We start from the raw sequence: 16,853 nt of genomic DNA on the forward strand, positions 1-16,853 counted from the left end.
GTCACAGATGTCTTCTTCTCCCTGGAGTTTCCGATTAAGCCTACATAGTCAACAGCCAAGAAATATGCACATTTGCATTCACATTTACAAGGATCCAACTGTGCTCCCCACGGATAACAGTTTTTATAACTAGCACAAAGTGTACATATACTTTATATATATACAGAACCCTGGCATTTCAATCACGCTGCTCACTGGAAGCAAGCATTAACGATTAGAATAAAAACAGTGCTGGTAAAACACTGGATTACTGCATGGTTCATGGAACAGAACTGAGGAATACTGATGCAGAAAAACTAGAACAGTTGGCTAGACACATGGACTTTGGATCTATGGCATTAACACGAGCTACGAGTGCAGAAAAGCACTGCAAAGATGATGAGACTCCTGGAAGTCATACCTAATAGACCTCTTTTCAGTTTTAACTTAACTTTGTGATTCTGTGCTGGAAGTAGATTTGGAGAGTCTTTATCCTCCCAGGCGGTATGCAATGAGATATTCTGCACTGCGTTTTTCCCAGTTGGATGTCTTTATTGTGGTGGGAAATGAACACAGTTCTCTGGAGGCCTCTTTATAGTTGTTCCCGGTCTTGTGCAGTGGGTGCAGAAACTGTGTTGCTAGGACTCGGGGAAATTTTGGAATTTGAAGACAAGAAGGCCTTAAGTCACCTAATTTAGCATAAATCTGGGCTGGAGCTTTGGACACATCACTGCTATATGTTCAATCTGAAGTGTGTTTTCTTTTCTGTCCAGTTTTGTTTTTACTGTAATTTGGACAGGATGTCTGTGCATCCATATCATTTTAGAAGAAAACTTACTTTATGTCCAACCCAGTGATGTCACGTTCTGGGACAAATTCACTTTAAGTACATTTCAGAGGACTGCATAATGTCTGTGGCTCTTTGAGCTCAGTAAACTCTCTGCAGCAGCCTTCTTCAGTTCCTGCCTGTTCTTGGGCTGTTGTGACTACAATTTGTATTGTACATGCTGAAGTAGATTTAAATCTGGAGATTGGCTTGGCTTCCACTTTTTTCTCCTGACGGACTTGCACTGGCTGTTCCTGCTCATTGCCCAATAAGAACGGAAGCGTTTTTTCTTCTACAAAAACAGACAAAAGGTTTCAGTCAACTTCTGAATTCATTCTGCTGCTGCCATCATTAGTTACATCACCAATAAAGACGAGTGAGCCAGTTCCCGAGGCGGGCATGACATGCTTTGGACATTTTTGCCAAAATGCAAACACGATCCAGGAGAGCTCTGGAAGAAAGCGTTACAGACAGATAAGGCCAAGATAAACCCTTACCAAAGTCATGGGAAGTTGAAGTGTGGAGAAAGAAAGGAACTGCGGATGCACAAAAGCACACCAGCTCATCTGTGAAGCCTGGTGGAGGCCATCATGCATGGCCACCTCTGGGACTGGCTGCATTTTCAAAACAGTAAGGTCAGAATGCCCCATTAACAGGCAAGAACTCAAACTGGCTGCAGCAAAGACTTGGCAAAGCATCTCCAACAATTACACATAGTTTGATGAGCTCACTGGATTGCAGACTTCATTTAGTTACAGTCTGAAAGGGAAATGATATCAAACACTGACTTTTAAACTTTTTTTTAAAGTAAAAGGGTGTCCTAGCACTTACAATCAATTTAAATCATGGTGGAGTGAAAACAAACGTGTTATGTTCTCCTATGGAAATTGCTATAAATTCAAACGTATATTAAGAACTACTTATCATTCATATTGATCACTAATACAAATTGCATGACTGTAGAGCAAAATTATTGGTTTTAACAGTGCTGATCAAATCGCTTTGGAGTGCACTGTAAAATTAATGTTTGGATGCGACCCAGAAAACATCCTTTCTTATCTAGAACTATATTGTAAAATTGATGTGTGTCATCTCTTCTACACCAGAACGTTGGTATTTACGTATGAAATTAATTGCCTGTTACACACAAAAGAAACATCTGACTAACAGCTCAACACTGGAACAGGGAGATAAAACTCTACAATAACCCAAACATCATGCTCCAAATAAAAAAAATGCTTGAGCAAAAACAAAAAAAATTGTAATTCTCCTCGGTAAAGGCATTTTTCAACTTCACATCCTAGCATAACAGTCTGTTTGGCATCCTCAATAAAGATATCAAAGTTAACACTGAGGCTCTGAGCAGAATACATGAAGAGCTTGAACTGGGGTTCTGATATTGATGTTCCATTGTGCTTCTGAGCTTGTGTGGCACGGCACTTGGTTTAAAGTTATCTCTACTGAGCTTAAGAGAGGCAGTCTCTAGCAGGCCTGAAAGACGTTGCCTTTCCAGATGAACACCAAAGGCTTTCTATATTTTACAATCACAGAGATGGAAAACACTCACAGCAATTTAGTCAGTTATGAGTAGTTTTCATCTACCCGTCTTCTAGTGAAAGGATAAAGAAATATATGTACATGTTATGAGGCGAAATTCAGTCCTGTGAGAGGAGAGGAATGACTGAAAGCATTACTCCGATGCTTTCACAAGCCAAGAACAGGCCTTATAATGGAGTCTTTTGACTTCTGAACATCAGATAAATACAAACAAGAAATCATCTACTGGTGTTGGGAAGATCAAATCTTGAGCAACTTTAATGGACTCGAAAGCATGCAAAGGAAACTAATGCTGTCACCCTCTTCAGTTTATTGGTATTATCTAGAGCTGATATACAGAAGGTTTGCTCTCAGTGCAGTAACAATTAATGAGTTGAGACTCTTGCAACAAAATTTCTCCAGGAATGACATCTCTTGGAAACTTGATTTCCGCCTCAACAGCGCACACTGTAATTGCACTGTACTGCGGTTGGTCTGTTTTGACATCCATGGTGAAAATGAGCAGAAAATCTAACTGTTCCATATCAAGGAGTATTTTTACTACTGCTAATGTGACTTAAATACCTTGTTCCACAGTTGAGTAGCCTGGCACCTGCTGCATAAGAACTAGCCAATTACTGTTCAGTGTCTCTAATTTTCTGATTCAATTAGCATGCTTCAGAGCTTTCCAGTTTAATTGCAAACTACTTCACAGTTAGCTCTCTGATTAATCATTGCCCATCTGCAAGTCATCGGAAAACTTGGTGGAACAAATTTGTGTATTTTAGAATGCTGGGAGCTTAGCAAATCAAACCTGTTTTGCTATATAAAGCCTTAATTCTGTTTGCCCTTTTACACTGCACTTGTATGAAGTCCTGTGTTGATTAAAAGGGAAATCATACAATAACGTGCTACATTATGCATATAATCACTGTAAGAGAGGAATAAAAATTGTATCACACAATGCTGTAGTTCTTTACAATGTTATCGTTAGTTTCTGCGTGGGGGGCATCAGAAGCATACCTGCCATGTGTATAATTCCAGACCTTATACTTCTTTAACTGATTACTACACCATTACAACTGAAGAGGCACTTTCGCTGAACACAAGCGCAAAAATCTTTTTTACAGGCTTAATCCATATGTTGGACTAATATCTAACTTTCAATTCATTCCTTTTGATTGGCCGTAGGAAGGCGGGGAGTGCCCAGGTCTGGCTCCTGCTAAGTAAATAGTAAATCAAGAATACTCTGACATCATCAAGACGGAGCATAGAGCAGAAACGTAACTGTTTGTTGAGTCAACTAAAAAATGAAATGTTTTTTACAAGGCTTGCTGGTTCAGGTTTTACAAGGTTCAGAAGCCATGCTGGCTGAAAATGGCCTAGGAGAGATTTACAATTTCTTTTTTGCTTTCGCTTTAAGGTGGAAGGTCCAAGGTCTTGTAAATGATACACTGTTAATTGGTTTGACAGTAACGACCCAATCAGCGGCAGCCTTCTCTAGGAACCCTGTCAGAAGATATCCAGACTCCTGTTGATCCTGAGCTTGTAAAAGTCTGCAGTCATCCAAGAAACACAACACTGCCCCCAGAGGCACTGGCGCAGGTGGGGTACCCAGCGCCGGGCAGGGCAGCAGTAAATACAGGGGGGGTTCCCCGACATGTTGGAGGAATAACTTATAACTGATGTGTGCATAATGGGACCCTACACCAGACAGCCATTTCTCCTGTTTTTTCAGGAGGACCTTCATTCTGTCTCCCTGGCACAACAAGAGCTAACTGGACTGGCACATCTGGAGAATACTGTGCAGACTGGCACATCTGGAGAATACTGTGCAGACTGGCACATCTGGAGAATACTGTGCAGACTGGCACATCTGGAGAATACTGTGCAGACTGGCATTCGCCCACAACTTAACAGAACTCTGAGCAAGGTACTCTCTGCTCCACTGGAGTGTCAGTCAGCAAACATAAAAGTCCCCCAGCTATTTGCAGACATTCTCACAGACATTCTCTCCGCAGCAGTATGCAGTATACAGTACAGTGTGTGGTGAGACATCTCCCTGTATCTTCATATCAGTCACACAGTGTCATCTAGTTCACCTGTGACAACTATTCGCCCTATTGACTAGGTATCTGAATAGGTGATTAGGTGATGACCAGTATATAACATTTCCAGTTAAATATATTAGACAAACAACCTGTGGTATCAGTGCTTGAATGCAACCCTATACACACATGAGCTTGCTCTATGTGTGGATATGTCTTCATAATAAAGTACACACAAAACAATGGGTAAACATAATGAATATTGTGTTCACATCCAATAATGATGTATAACCTAGCGGTTGTAAAAGAATGCAATTCCAATATGTCAAATCTCTGATTTGGCCACAATTTGCATTGTTATAATAGGTTATTGACTGGCTCAAGGTTGAGGGAGGCCACAGCACCAGCCAGTAATGACTGTATGGTACAAGTTTATTTCAAGTGCCCAAGGTTCATTCACCCCAGGCAAATTTGTCAATAACCAATCTTTATACTTCTATCTTCTTTGGAACTCCAAACCAATAATGTCCGACTTTTTTTTAATTATTTCGGTATCATACAAACATTTCCCATGGAAATCAATATAGGTGCGATCCATTAGCCAAAAATCTGCAGCTCTGCAACACAAACATATTAAAAATATTGATTCACTAAGCTACTGAAGTTCTGATTGACTTTAATGTTTGTAAGCAGCAACAGCGGAATTCTAATGACTGAAACAAACTTTTTAATTAAAATTATGGATCTGCAGCGAAAATACCTTTTTTTCCCTTGTTTTCAACAGGCCTGACATTATTTAATACTATGCAAAAAAAAAACATTTTAACACACCCCGTCGAGCAATTCAGATGTTTCAAAAGCGTAGTCTGGCAACAGAAACAAATACTAGATGGTGGGAACTAAAATCTATATTAAGTGTCAATTTGAATTCAGGAACAGGAGGCACTTCTTTACACAAAAGGTTGTGGGAGTCTGGAACAAGCCATGTTGTCCAAACACCCTGATACTCTGGCTTTTTCAAATGAGCTGGGTAGGTCTAACTGCCACCATTCATTTGTAATCTTCATTATGCTTCTTAACTCTGGGTAAATGCTTCATGTAATAAACAAAAACATACATTTCAGTATTAAAGTGTGCAAAGGTTCTGTGCAAAGCCACACTGTTGCTCTTTGTGCAATACCAATCAAGTAGCTCAAGTGGTAAAACCAGCCCTGAGCAGTCAAATCCATTCCTGCAGCAGAGGACTGCCAGCTCCCAGCACTAACGACCAACAAGAATTTGACTACACTGAATGAATGAACAGCATGTGCGCGAATGATGAAAAACTAAAGTCCTTCTGATCACATTCTACTTTCACCAGACTGCAATGTATCTGGAGTGGGGAAAGTGATTTGAATTTTACCACACGGGTCGAACCAGAAGATTCATTCCAGAACTGAGGTCAATGTGGTAGTTTTCAATGTAGAAAACTAGTAGCAAAATAGTAACGTGAACCTTTAAAAAATATGCTTATTTCTACAAAATGCCTGGAAAATGTTGAAATACTGTGTGGTTCTGGATTATTTGGCAGACGCCCCAGAAGCGCAAACACAGACCTAGGAGACGGCTACAGTGCACACTGCGCGTGGCCTGCACTCCTCTTGCTTTTTGGGGTTTGAGAATATAACTGTTACTGACCAGTGGGGTTTACATCTATTGCTCTGGCACACAACTGTTAACACTGAGACAAAGAGGGGAGGAAAAAAAAAACATGTTTTTTCAAGTGCACCAGTAATAAATTCAGACGGGAAATAAACTCCATGTCTCGATAATAAAATAATAATCTTGTTACGTTTTTCCCCAAGCCTGTGTTTTTTTTTTTTACCTTTTGGACTTTTCTGAGCCTTGCAGAGTAATGTAATTAACCACTGGTAGGCAGTGTTATTGTTGGTTCTCAAAAGATTAAGAAGCAGATTATGGGTGAAATTAGCTCTGCTCCGGGGCTTCAGCAGCTCAGCATAATCATATGAGACAAGCAGGCCACAGCTTCACTTACCACTAACCAGCACCCCTCTTTCCTCCGACACCTGGGCTCTTCTTTCTGCAGCAAAAGAACTACAGAGAGTTTTATCTGCAGATCTGACGTGTGGCCATAACGCGTGAAGCAGTCAAACTGCGCAGAGAGATTTCCGTTGCTCTTCCTTTAGTGAAAGAACGCAACTTTTTTTCCTGCATGTGCTGAGAACAAAATCAATGAATGTGTGTTTTTCACAGGCTGTAGAAGGAATGAAAATGGAATAAGCGAGTGGATGAAATTTAAATGGAATCTATTCTATCATTCTATAACGTACCACGAGGAAACAAACACTGGCTGTGCTGTTCATGTGCTTTTTTTTATCATTTCAACCACAGAAAACATATTCTATCCCAGCTTCTCTCTCTTCTTTGATCCATTTCAAGGTAAAACTGATGTAAATGTAATTTGTTTAAACGTCTTACTAAATGAGCGATATTTTTTCAGTGCAAAGGATTTTCATGCAAAGTGGTGTTAACGAGTTTCCAAGGCATCTTGTTGTTTAAACCAATGCTTTTGCTGTGTTTTCACCAGTGAAAGGCAGACGTTAAACAGTTGCTAGCTTGCAGCAATGAAATGGATTCAAGCAGTGCTTCCTGTTAACATCTTACTTGTCAGAATTCCCTCCAGCAGTCTCATGGACACTGCAATCACTCTGACCAGGCACGAGGAGCAAAGTTTACCTTTGCATCAAATTCAGCTCAAAATCAGCTGCTCAATTTATTAAGCTAAGAAGGTGTTTAGGAGGCATCTGATGTAGCTACACTGTTTTGAGCTGTGAGTTAAAGACTGAAAAGCCTGTAATCTAAATATTATGTATGGCTCAAAATGTATTTATCTCAAGTAAGGAGAGACCCTTTCTCAGGTCTGCTGGAATTCAAAATCAATAATAAAAAACACAAGCCTTCTCCTGTCCTTGTGGAAACAACATGACCACTTACTCACTCACTTCTGCAACATCAAACACTTCTCAGCATAATCGGAGGGGCTACAGGTTCAAGACTGGTGGGATTCAGGCTTGCTGTTAGCAGCTTTGAGCTCTCCGTTTGCTGTTCACACTACAAGAATGTCTATATATGTTGCATCAATTAAAGAACAACAATCACCTTCTGAGCACTGTTGATTGTACATGTTCCTTCCCCAGGTCTGCTCCACATGCTGTAATCAGATAAAGTCACTGTGCTGTGCAAAGAGACACACTTCCAGTGCTTTTAGATCCCTGTTTGTTTTCTGCTTTATCGACAATATTTCAGCTAATGGCTAGAATTATGTTTAGATTTGTGTCATTAAAGCTTTAAGCGCACAATGAAGCTCAGCTTTATCTGTATTATCCAAAACCAGAGGGGTCAAGAGGCGCTTCATGATAGCTTTGGGGAAAAAGAGAAAATGTTCTTTTTGTTAAACAAACAACAGGCCCACATCAATCACCTGTGAAGAGCATTCCTGCTGTTATTCTAATCACTTAATGACAAATCTCAGCAAAGAACACGCTAATAGCAGTAATAGGCTGCAGTGATATGAGCATTTACAGTGTGTCATGCTGATTACTGAATCAAGTGATCTGCTGTTTATGACCTTGTTAAACCCATTACTGTACTGATAAACTCCAATTTTGAGCGCCCCACAAATTCCATCACAGTGATGCTGACAGCTGCTTCCTCATTGTTCAGCCCATGAGCAGTGCAACAAGGGATACCAGCCTCTGATGTTTTACCTAGTACTCATTTCCTCACTCTCCTGATAAACTGAGCAGCAGCTGGAAAGTATTAGTTTTCGATTTATTATAGCTGTAACATAATTTATCTTTGTAACTATAGGTGAACCTGGAAATATATGTGAATCTGCGACTGCAAATTGTACAAAGCCAACAGGTCTGATTAATTTACATTCAAATTACTGATTTTTCACATTTTCTTTAACAAGAACCTACTCTGTTCAGTAAAGACACGGAAACTACAGCTGTTCCTTTTAAACTCCAGTATCTTTGCGTAAGTTCTGATACATACTGTAAACATCAAATTGCAATTATACTTGTTACTTAATTTTTATGAAGTAATAATGCAAAATCTAAACACTGTGTAAAATGTATTTGATGCAGCGATTGCATTAGCAATTGAAATATTTAGTTTTAATTTGCTGTTGGATTTCATGAATGATATTTAGCCACTGTTTCAAAACTTTGCTCCTAGGTACTGAATCATCCACTCAAAACCCACATTTACATATTGAAGATAAACAGATAGATGTTTAATAGATATCAATAAGACTTATTTTTTTCATTGACTTTTTATCTTGCTTTTTCTTAACCCAAGGCCCAAATTCATTCGCTGCACGTGGGCTCTTATGAGCCAGCCCTCGACACTTGTGTGTGAAAGTGCTGCTCTGAACATCGTCACTCTTTTAATAAGAACAGCCTCAATATTATAAACGGAGAAACTGCCCTGCAGGGTAAGAGTTAAAAAATCGTATTATTTGGCCTTTGACTTTCCATCAAAATAACGCCCATTATTACAGCACAAGACTGACCTTAGACTTCTCTAAATGCAGAGATATTGATTGTCTATGCTCCTCAGACAAACATCTCACAGAACATGTCTGGGACAGCTCGGAAGGGTCTGAGAGCCACAGGAAGAACAAGCCTGAATGAGATCGACAACGCTGTTAGAGGCAGCGGGATCAGAGGAGGCTTCACTGCACCTAAGAGCAGAAGTTCACCTGTAACATCAAACCCCTTTCTTATGAGATTCAGTAAAGAGAAACATACTACTTCTTAACAGAACTGCGATTGGCAGACCCAGAACGGTTCTTACAGTGCAGGAATTCCTGCATCCTAATCTTTTTCATCAGATTCCTTAAAACGATATCCCTAAATTCCCAGCATACAAAGACAGTCGACCCATAAAGCACGTTAGGATGCAGAGGAATCAGATAAATTATAACAATTTGCATTTTAAATGTGTTTTCATTACATAGCATTATTTTAAGTTTCCCAACAGGCATGCTGAAGAGGAAAGTTACTGACATGTTACATGACATGCAATATTACCATGAAGTCTGTGTGCTCTTCCATGAAACAACAAGGAAACTAAATGTGGTCACAAAGATTTTAATGTTTATGTCACTGAATCTTTCACACTTTAGTCTTTCAAGCAATACGCTGTTTTTCCAGTTACTTAAGGAGCATTTAGTGCTGTTCTAACAGATATTGATTCAGTAAAAAAAGGAACAAAATGTAACCATTAACTCAATAACATCCTGCGACACTGTGCAATCAGGTGTGAAGTCCGGTGCCAGTACAACAATTCACATCTTGTGCATATCCTCCGCATGAATTCTGCCTCGTGGTCTTGCCAAAGCCCACCAAGGATTGTGTGAAAACACACTGCATACAGTACAGTAGATTATGTGTATCTTTTCGAATTCTATTACTATACAGTGTATCAAACTTTATTTTTGTTTAGTGACTTTCAAGTAGTGCATATTCCGCTAAGCAGTGCAGTTTCGAAAGTAATTCAAATAAATCAGAAAGCGTAAAATCACAATCACAAAATTGTCCAGAAGTGGAAATGACACTACAACAAGTGTCTCCTGCATTCAGGAAGTCCATGACACAGCGTGTGGCAGGAGAGCAGCTCTGGTAGTAAAAAGCGAATGTCACACCAGTGCAGCTGACCAGGGAATCGAAACTCATTTCGAAGTGTCTGATGTAATCGTGTGAGGAAGGCTGAGGTTGAGGGCCATGTACATAAAAGCACTCTTATACGTAACAAACTTTAGCTCTGAACAAGCATTACTTGTGCACTTTAATGCATTTGTTCAGCATTTTATGCCGAAAAAAATCTTCCCTTCCACATCTACACCCAGTGGTGGGGGTGGGGGTGGGGGATGAGGCAAAACTCTGAGACAAGAAAAATAAGAAAGCAAACTTTTTATTGTGCGCTGCAGGGAAACGAGTTGTGTCCTCTCAACTTGATGCAGAAATTCCTTCATGTGATGGACTGATCCCGAAACGGGGTGAAGATTTACATGAAGAGGAGGAGGACAGAAAATTCAAAGAAATCGTCGGAACGAGGGAGGAGTGGTCCTGGCCAAAAGGTCAGCGTGGAGCCGAGGGCACGCAGACGCCGCGGCGCACTGAGCTGGAACTAAGTGCCGCAGAACAGCCAAGAGCTTGGACTCGGGCCAGCGGCTGAATGCTGCGGGGAGTTACCCTGCCCCTTTTATTTTTACATTTTCATTAGGCCGGAGAATGAGTAACAGAGAGGGAAATCTTGGCTGCAAACGCCCGGCCTTATTACCAGCAATAAACATTTCTCCCTTTAAGTACACTGTGCTGGGGTTAAAAAGAAAAAAAGAGAGGAAAAAAAGGACCACCCTTTATTCGCTGCAGTGCAGAAACAAAGGGGGACTGCCTTTGTGTGCTGTCTTCGCAAAGCTGTCAGAACGGGTGTCAAGTCTACCATTGTGGCCGCCATCTGCTGACAGCGACACAGGACGTGGAAACGGGCTTTAAAGTATGAAGAAAGAAGGTAATGGCACACCACAACACTGTACGACTGTGGGACTGCACAGGAGAGGGAACCCCTCAACATGTTCCTTGAAGCTTACATTTGAATTAAGTTTACCGATGAGTTTCTCATACGGGTGATTCTTCATATTTGACAGAAGAACTAAAAAAAGAATGAAAGACCCAGAAGCTTTTTTTCCTCCTGTATTTCTATCCTGAGTTGGGGACTTTTGACAGTCAAGGGCTCCCCCTGTGTTAATGCAGGAAACCAAAAGGGCAGCTCTGTATGATCTTTTGGTTTCCTCAGCAGATTTTTCCTTGCATTTTCTGTTCTCTCTGTTCTAGTGTCCAGCACTTCAAGAGAGCCCTCCATGTACAAAAGACGGGTGAGGCCACAATTATGAAATGCTGCAACTGTTTGGCCATAATTTTTAAACAGAGAACAGTTTTATTAGTATTCACAGTTAGTGTTGTGCTGTGCTGCCCTTGTTCATTGAAAAGATAAACAAGCAAAACGGAACTGTATGTACTTAATCACTGTGTGCTGCTCAAGAATAAGGCAAGACCCAGAACCCAGTTTCCATACAGCATTACGTACCGAATGTCTCACAGCACTTTGCCATAGTATCTGTTTTTCCATGTGTACGGGGCAAAGCATCAATACATGTTGACCATGACTTACTGCCTATCCCTTTTAAACTGAAAAGAAAGCTCTGGTATCATTCTGAAAAACCGCACGAAGGCAACTGGAGCAAAATATTGAAAAGGAGCTTCTCTCTTCTGTGTTTGCTGAAGGCAAGGCTCTGTAATGGGCCCAGGTTAATCACGTCTCTTGTGGTACAAGAGCATTCAGCGATGGCAGCAACAGAGATGTTTGCCTCAGAGAATAGCTATTTGCTGTGACTGGGAATCAAGACCATCGTCCCCCATGGACTCTGTCTACAGAAAGCCCCCAGACGTTAACAGTACATCTTTAGATAACTAGGGTTCCTCCATACAGCTCATGACAAATCAATATCACAGCCCGCTGAACTTACACTGATTTTCTGATCTTTCTGGTCACCTAAAAAAAGTCAAATATGCTATGTTCTGTTGGATCCAGCATTTCTGTTTTACACAAAAATAGATGTCTGACAAAATTTCAATGAAGTCCAAGCAGGAAGGACATGAATGTCAAAGGGCTTAGCTTGTACTGTTTCATCTGCATCACAGAATTGACCAGCTGTGGCACATTCAGACACGAACTCCACACTGAGTCTGCCACTCACCCCGCCTGACGCACATCGAAAACAGACAGGAATAATGAACCTGGCATGTGACCAGGAGCAACAGCTCCAGGCCAGAGGTCACTGAAGATTTCAGCAGATCTCTCCAGACATGGCATCAGATTAAACCAGGGGAGAGATTGCCCTCCAACCTTAACCCGATAAGACCCTTGAAGTCTTTTGCTGACCTAGACTTGACTCTTTCATCTGAGATGTTAGCTATACTAATTACTGCCTGATAGTGGTCTCTTGCCAGACAGTAGGTTTAGATGTTCTGTAGATGCATTACAACAGCTGGTGCCAACCTCACTTAGCACTCACAAAAATGGTTTTAACTATTAAGCCTTTCATTAACTTTTCATTCTTTTCTTTTCAGAGAACATCGGGAAGAAAGCAAGTCACAGAAATTGGCAGAGAGACTTGTATACATTAAAAACTACATTTAAGGCCAAACAAAAGATCACATTTTTAGCCGAGGGGGGTCCAGGGGATTAAATTGGCGCCAAGGATTTGGAATTGAGTTATTTTGTGATTATTCCTCCTGTACAGCACAAATGAGGCGCAGCGTCTACTTTTCGGCGGGAGACCAGCAGAGGTGTGCAGCCCTGTGAGATCCGGCCGCAGGGAGGTCAGCTGACGGGGGGGGGGGGGGGGGGCTGGCTTTCACACACAGACCACAGCGGTTTCCAGCACGAGCTCTGAGGCCAGGCCTGGGGCTCCCAGACTTCCACGCTCCGTTTCCTCCTACCGCTCGCAGTAAGGAGGAGGCGGTTTGAAACGGATCCCGCTTCGGTTTCTCTGCACCCCAAAGCGATGCGAAAGAGGCAGTGCGATGTGATGCACAGGCACGTGACGGGTGACAGCCGCCCTGTGAAGACCAGCTCATAGCGGAGGAGACCCGCACGCTGCAAATGTTTACAGAAGTAGAAATGCTCCCTGCTGATTAGATAAGAATTAAATGCACTCAACTGGCCATAATAAGGCTATAATTCTATTACAACACCCTTGCGGCACAATAAACCATGATAACAAAAAGATTTCTGTAAAACCCAAAAACCTGTCGGATGCAGAAGGTCTGGATCCTTCCCTTGCGACATGTTTGAAACTATCTAGTGGATATATATGTACAATATGGAAAAATCGCATAAACTTATAGTGGTAATACACACATCACATAGAGATGATAAAGATATGAGCTTCTACAGTTTTGTATAGAATAAGTAAGTCAAGATAAGACAGGATTTAACCACAGACACTAACAATCTGTATCCATCTGGCCATTCTATAAACTGTGCTTGTGAAATGTTAATGAACCGTAAAAAGCACAGTGCATGTTTAAAACCGTTTTGGTATCTAACAGTTAACATTGTCCTGACAGCAGAAACATTTTTTTTTTGTAAAACATGGCTGCTGCAGGGAAAGATTAAGGCAAAGAGGACTAATTTTGTAATGAGCAAGCAGAAGTTCGGCACAACTGATGCAGCTGTCAAAATCAGACTCTCAATTAATAACAAACGAGACAAGCAAAGAATCAAAGCCTCTTCACAGATATGCAGGGTTATGCAGCACAGCGTCCACTAAGATACTTTTTTTCTGAGCTCAAGATTTAAACCCTCCCACACAAGAAAGGAGAACAAAGATAAGGGCAAATCTTTACACTGCAAGGTCCATACACCTGTATGAACATATACACACAATAATACCAACAGTTTATAAACACACACCTACACACAAGCAATTTAGCAGCTTGTCTTATTTGTGTTAAATTGCCTAATACTATTATTTAATCTAAATCCTTATGCAATTTCTTTACCTTGTTCCTCTCTGCCACTCCTCTATATTTGTATAATCTACAGATTTAACTTGTTTTCTAACAATATCAGATGCTAAACCATTGATGAATAAGAGCATTGGACCTAACATGGATCCTTGCAGCACATCTGCCCAATCAGAACTTACTTCCCTTATGATAACATGCTGTTTCCTGTTTATTGACAACTTCTCAATACACACTCTTTCATTACCCTGGATTCCTAAACTGATCTTGCGTTGAGGCTTTTAAGATAAAAATCAATGATGACAGACCTTATCGAAAGCTTTCTGTAAATCTACATATATAATGTTAAATACTCTTTTGTTACCTATTGTCCTGATTGGTAAGAATAAGTGATTTGATAAACATGACCTTTGCTCTCTTAATCCATGTCTCTCTAATGTCTGAAAGAATATTCATCTTACTTAGTTCACACACTACTGTTTCTGTTATGTTTCTAGTAACAAAAGTAGGATTGATATACTCCACAGTTTTCCTGTTCAGTTTTGTCAGTCTTTTATAAATTGGTGCTACATTTGCAATCCTCCAATCTGAGGGTACTGCTCCAATTCTATTTGAGAGTTGAAATGCTTTAGCTAGAGTCTCTGATTAACGCTCCTTACATATGACTGGGGAAATACCATCTGGCCCCCAGTCCTTTTTCCAGCTATCCTGGCCCTTGAAGAACCTCCGTGTAAATTATGTTAAAATTCCCCAGAACTCCTGCAGCTTAACAATAACAATAACAAGGCATGTTATTGAAGTCTTCTATTGTTAAACCCTGTGTGAAATATTCTTCCAGCATGTTTAATATATCTTTATCCTCTTCTATTATGAATTCCTTATTCTCTTGTCAACTATTTACTCCCACTTTAACAATTCCTTCACTGTTGTAATTCTGAAAAAAAAATTTTTCTTTAGCATTTTTGCCAATGTTGCACTATTCTCATCTGTAGCCCTCTTGGCTGTTTTAATGTCTTTTTTTAGTTTGGCTTGGCAAAGTCTTTATCTCTCCATCTTCTGCCCCTTTACATGATGTGTAGAGTGCTCTCTTCCTCCTGAGTTTTTTCTTAATTTATACCACTAATCCAGCCATATTTTAGTAGATCTGGGCTAGCTGCTTTAGAGACGAATCTGTTGTGAGCCTTTAACATAACGGCCATCCTTCTGTATCCATCTGTCCCTCTGGATGTCTTTATGCAGAAAGCTAGTCGTTCAGCACTGCAACGGCTTCATTTTGCTATTTTTATTGTTATGTACTTAAGAAAATATATAGAGAGTGTCTTATTATAATTTCATTTATGACAGAAGCAATTTGTGTTCACCCAAAATGGAAAAAAGGTCACCCAACCAAACAGGTTCAGACAAGCCTCAAAAGATAATCCTCCACTTCCTGTCCGTGCTACAACAGAATACACACAGTGCGTGTTCTCTCTTCCAAAAACACAGACAAGCTTTACCTGGGGAAGGGTATCTGTCTCTGTCTGGGCTCACAAGCTCGGCCCTGGCCCTTCAGGACAGAGCTGAACAGAAACACGGCAGGATCTGAGCAGCCTGTCCCATCGCACCGAGCACAGCATGCAGTGCACTCTCAGTGCAGTTCATAACTCCCACCTTACACAAAACAAACCCTGCATATTAGCGCTCTTCAGAGGGTAGCTTTAGGAAATACTTTTTTAATTGCAATATTTCCTTAACACCTGAAAGCCGGTGTCACGGCCAGTTTTAATCTGCCCCATATCCAAGCACATGGGAGGCTGGCCCAGGCCCTCTCTTCAGAAGAAAACTCCTGAGTTCTCAGTCAAATTCGTTTACGTAATTATAGAAATAACGTTCCATTCTTCCAGCAGAGGGAAACAAATAAATATTTTAATTTGAGGCTGATTACAACCCAAGGACCTTCAAGGATTTTTTTTTCTAATCATCTCTGCTGTAATTTATGTACATTCTTAATATATTCTCCAAGCTTCTTTACTATTTGAATTCGCAGTGATGAAGCTAATTGTATTCTAACCTAACTGTAAACAAGACATTTCCACAATTACAGAACTGAAAGTTGTTCAGCAACTGCTAACATAAACTGGTACCATTTTTAAAGATCCAACAAAATACGTACAGCATCATCACTCCTGCACTAATGATATTTAATACTAAACGCAGTCAAAACATAATTTTCCATGATCCTCCAAATATAACTTGACAAAATAATGTCTGTATAAATTAATTTACTACACGAGCCTAGTAAAATAAGAAACAACAGTCTGATCTATCCAGTTGCTAAAGCGCGTATAAAGCCTAAGCATGTTAGAATTCCTTTATGTTGAAACCACTGTTGTTCTGCATTGTGGAAACACTAAGTGAACCATTTATTTGCTCTGATGGACTGATAAAACTATCAAGGGACGATAATGGGCCATTCACTCAACCCATGGCCTTACTCTGCTGGAAGGCTCCCTGATGATGCCCTAATGAAGTCACAGAGGACATCCTTGCATTGCTCGCTGCTTGGGAGACTGCAGAGGCCTGACTCGCCAACTCACCCACACTGCAAGCTGCTGGGATTTGCAAGTCTCAGGTTATTACTTCTGCAACATGACCCCGGGCCATTAACATGCTTTCTCATTGGAGATGCATGCCTGCCACGGCCCATTTCAAATGGTTAAACCACCAAAGCTTCTTCTTTAAAGGGTAAAAGGTCTAAAGACATAAGATCAACACTGCATTTTACTGATGGATTCTTTTCAACATGCAACAAGAACACAAAAACAGCTAATGTCTTTTGGAGTAAAAGCTTCCACTGCAAAGCTGTTGCCTTCTGGGGCTCCA

The 16,853-nt window shown here is 40.6% G+C and overlaps 1 protein-coding gene and 1 long non-coding RNA gene across 3 annotated transcripts in view; one reads left to right on the forward strand and one right to left on the reverse strand.

Moving 5' to 3' along the window:
* Nucleotides 1-16,853, reverse strand: part of arb2a (ARB2 cotranscriptional regulator A) — a 184,978-nt gene that overhangs the window by 32,006 nt on the left and 136,119 nt on the right. Inside the window, exon 11 of one of the 2 annotated variants that reach the window (XM_088630683.1) lies at nucleotides 6,425-6,469. The exons of the other annotated variant lie outside the window; for it this stretch is intronic. Coding sequence (XP_088486809.1) covers nucleotides 6,425-6,469 — 45 coding nt within the window. The remainder of the gene's footprint in view (nucleotides 1-6,424; nucleotides 6,470-16,853) is intronic. 2 annotated transcript variants of the gene reach the window in all.
* Nucleotides 10,577-12,720, forward strand: LOC148673824 (uncharacterized). Its single transcript, XR_015936132.1, has 3 exons — nucleotides 10,577-10,971; nucleotides 11,295-11,335; nucleotides 12,591-12,720. It is a non-coding gene; the product is annotated as an uncharacterized LOC148673824 (long non-coding RNA).

The sequence above is a fragment of the Lepisosteus platostomus genome, chromosome 4 (genome assembly GCF_059453375.1).
Source record: "Lepisosteus platostomus isolate fLepPlt1 chromosome 4, fLepPlt1.hap1, whole genome shotgun sequence".
Taxonomy (NCBI): domain Eukaryota; kingdom Metazoa; phylum Chordata; class Actinopteri; order Semionotiformes; family Lepisosteidae; genus Lepisosteus; species Lepisosteus platostomus.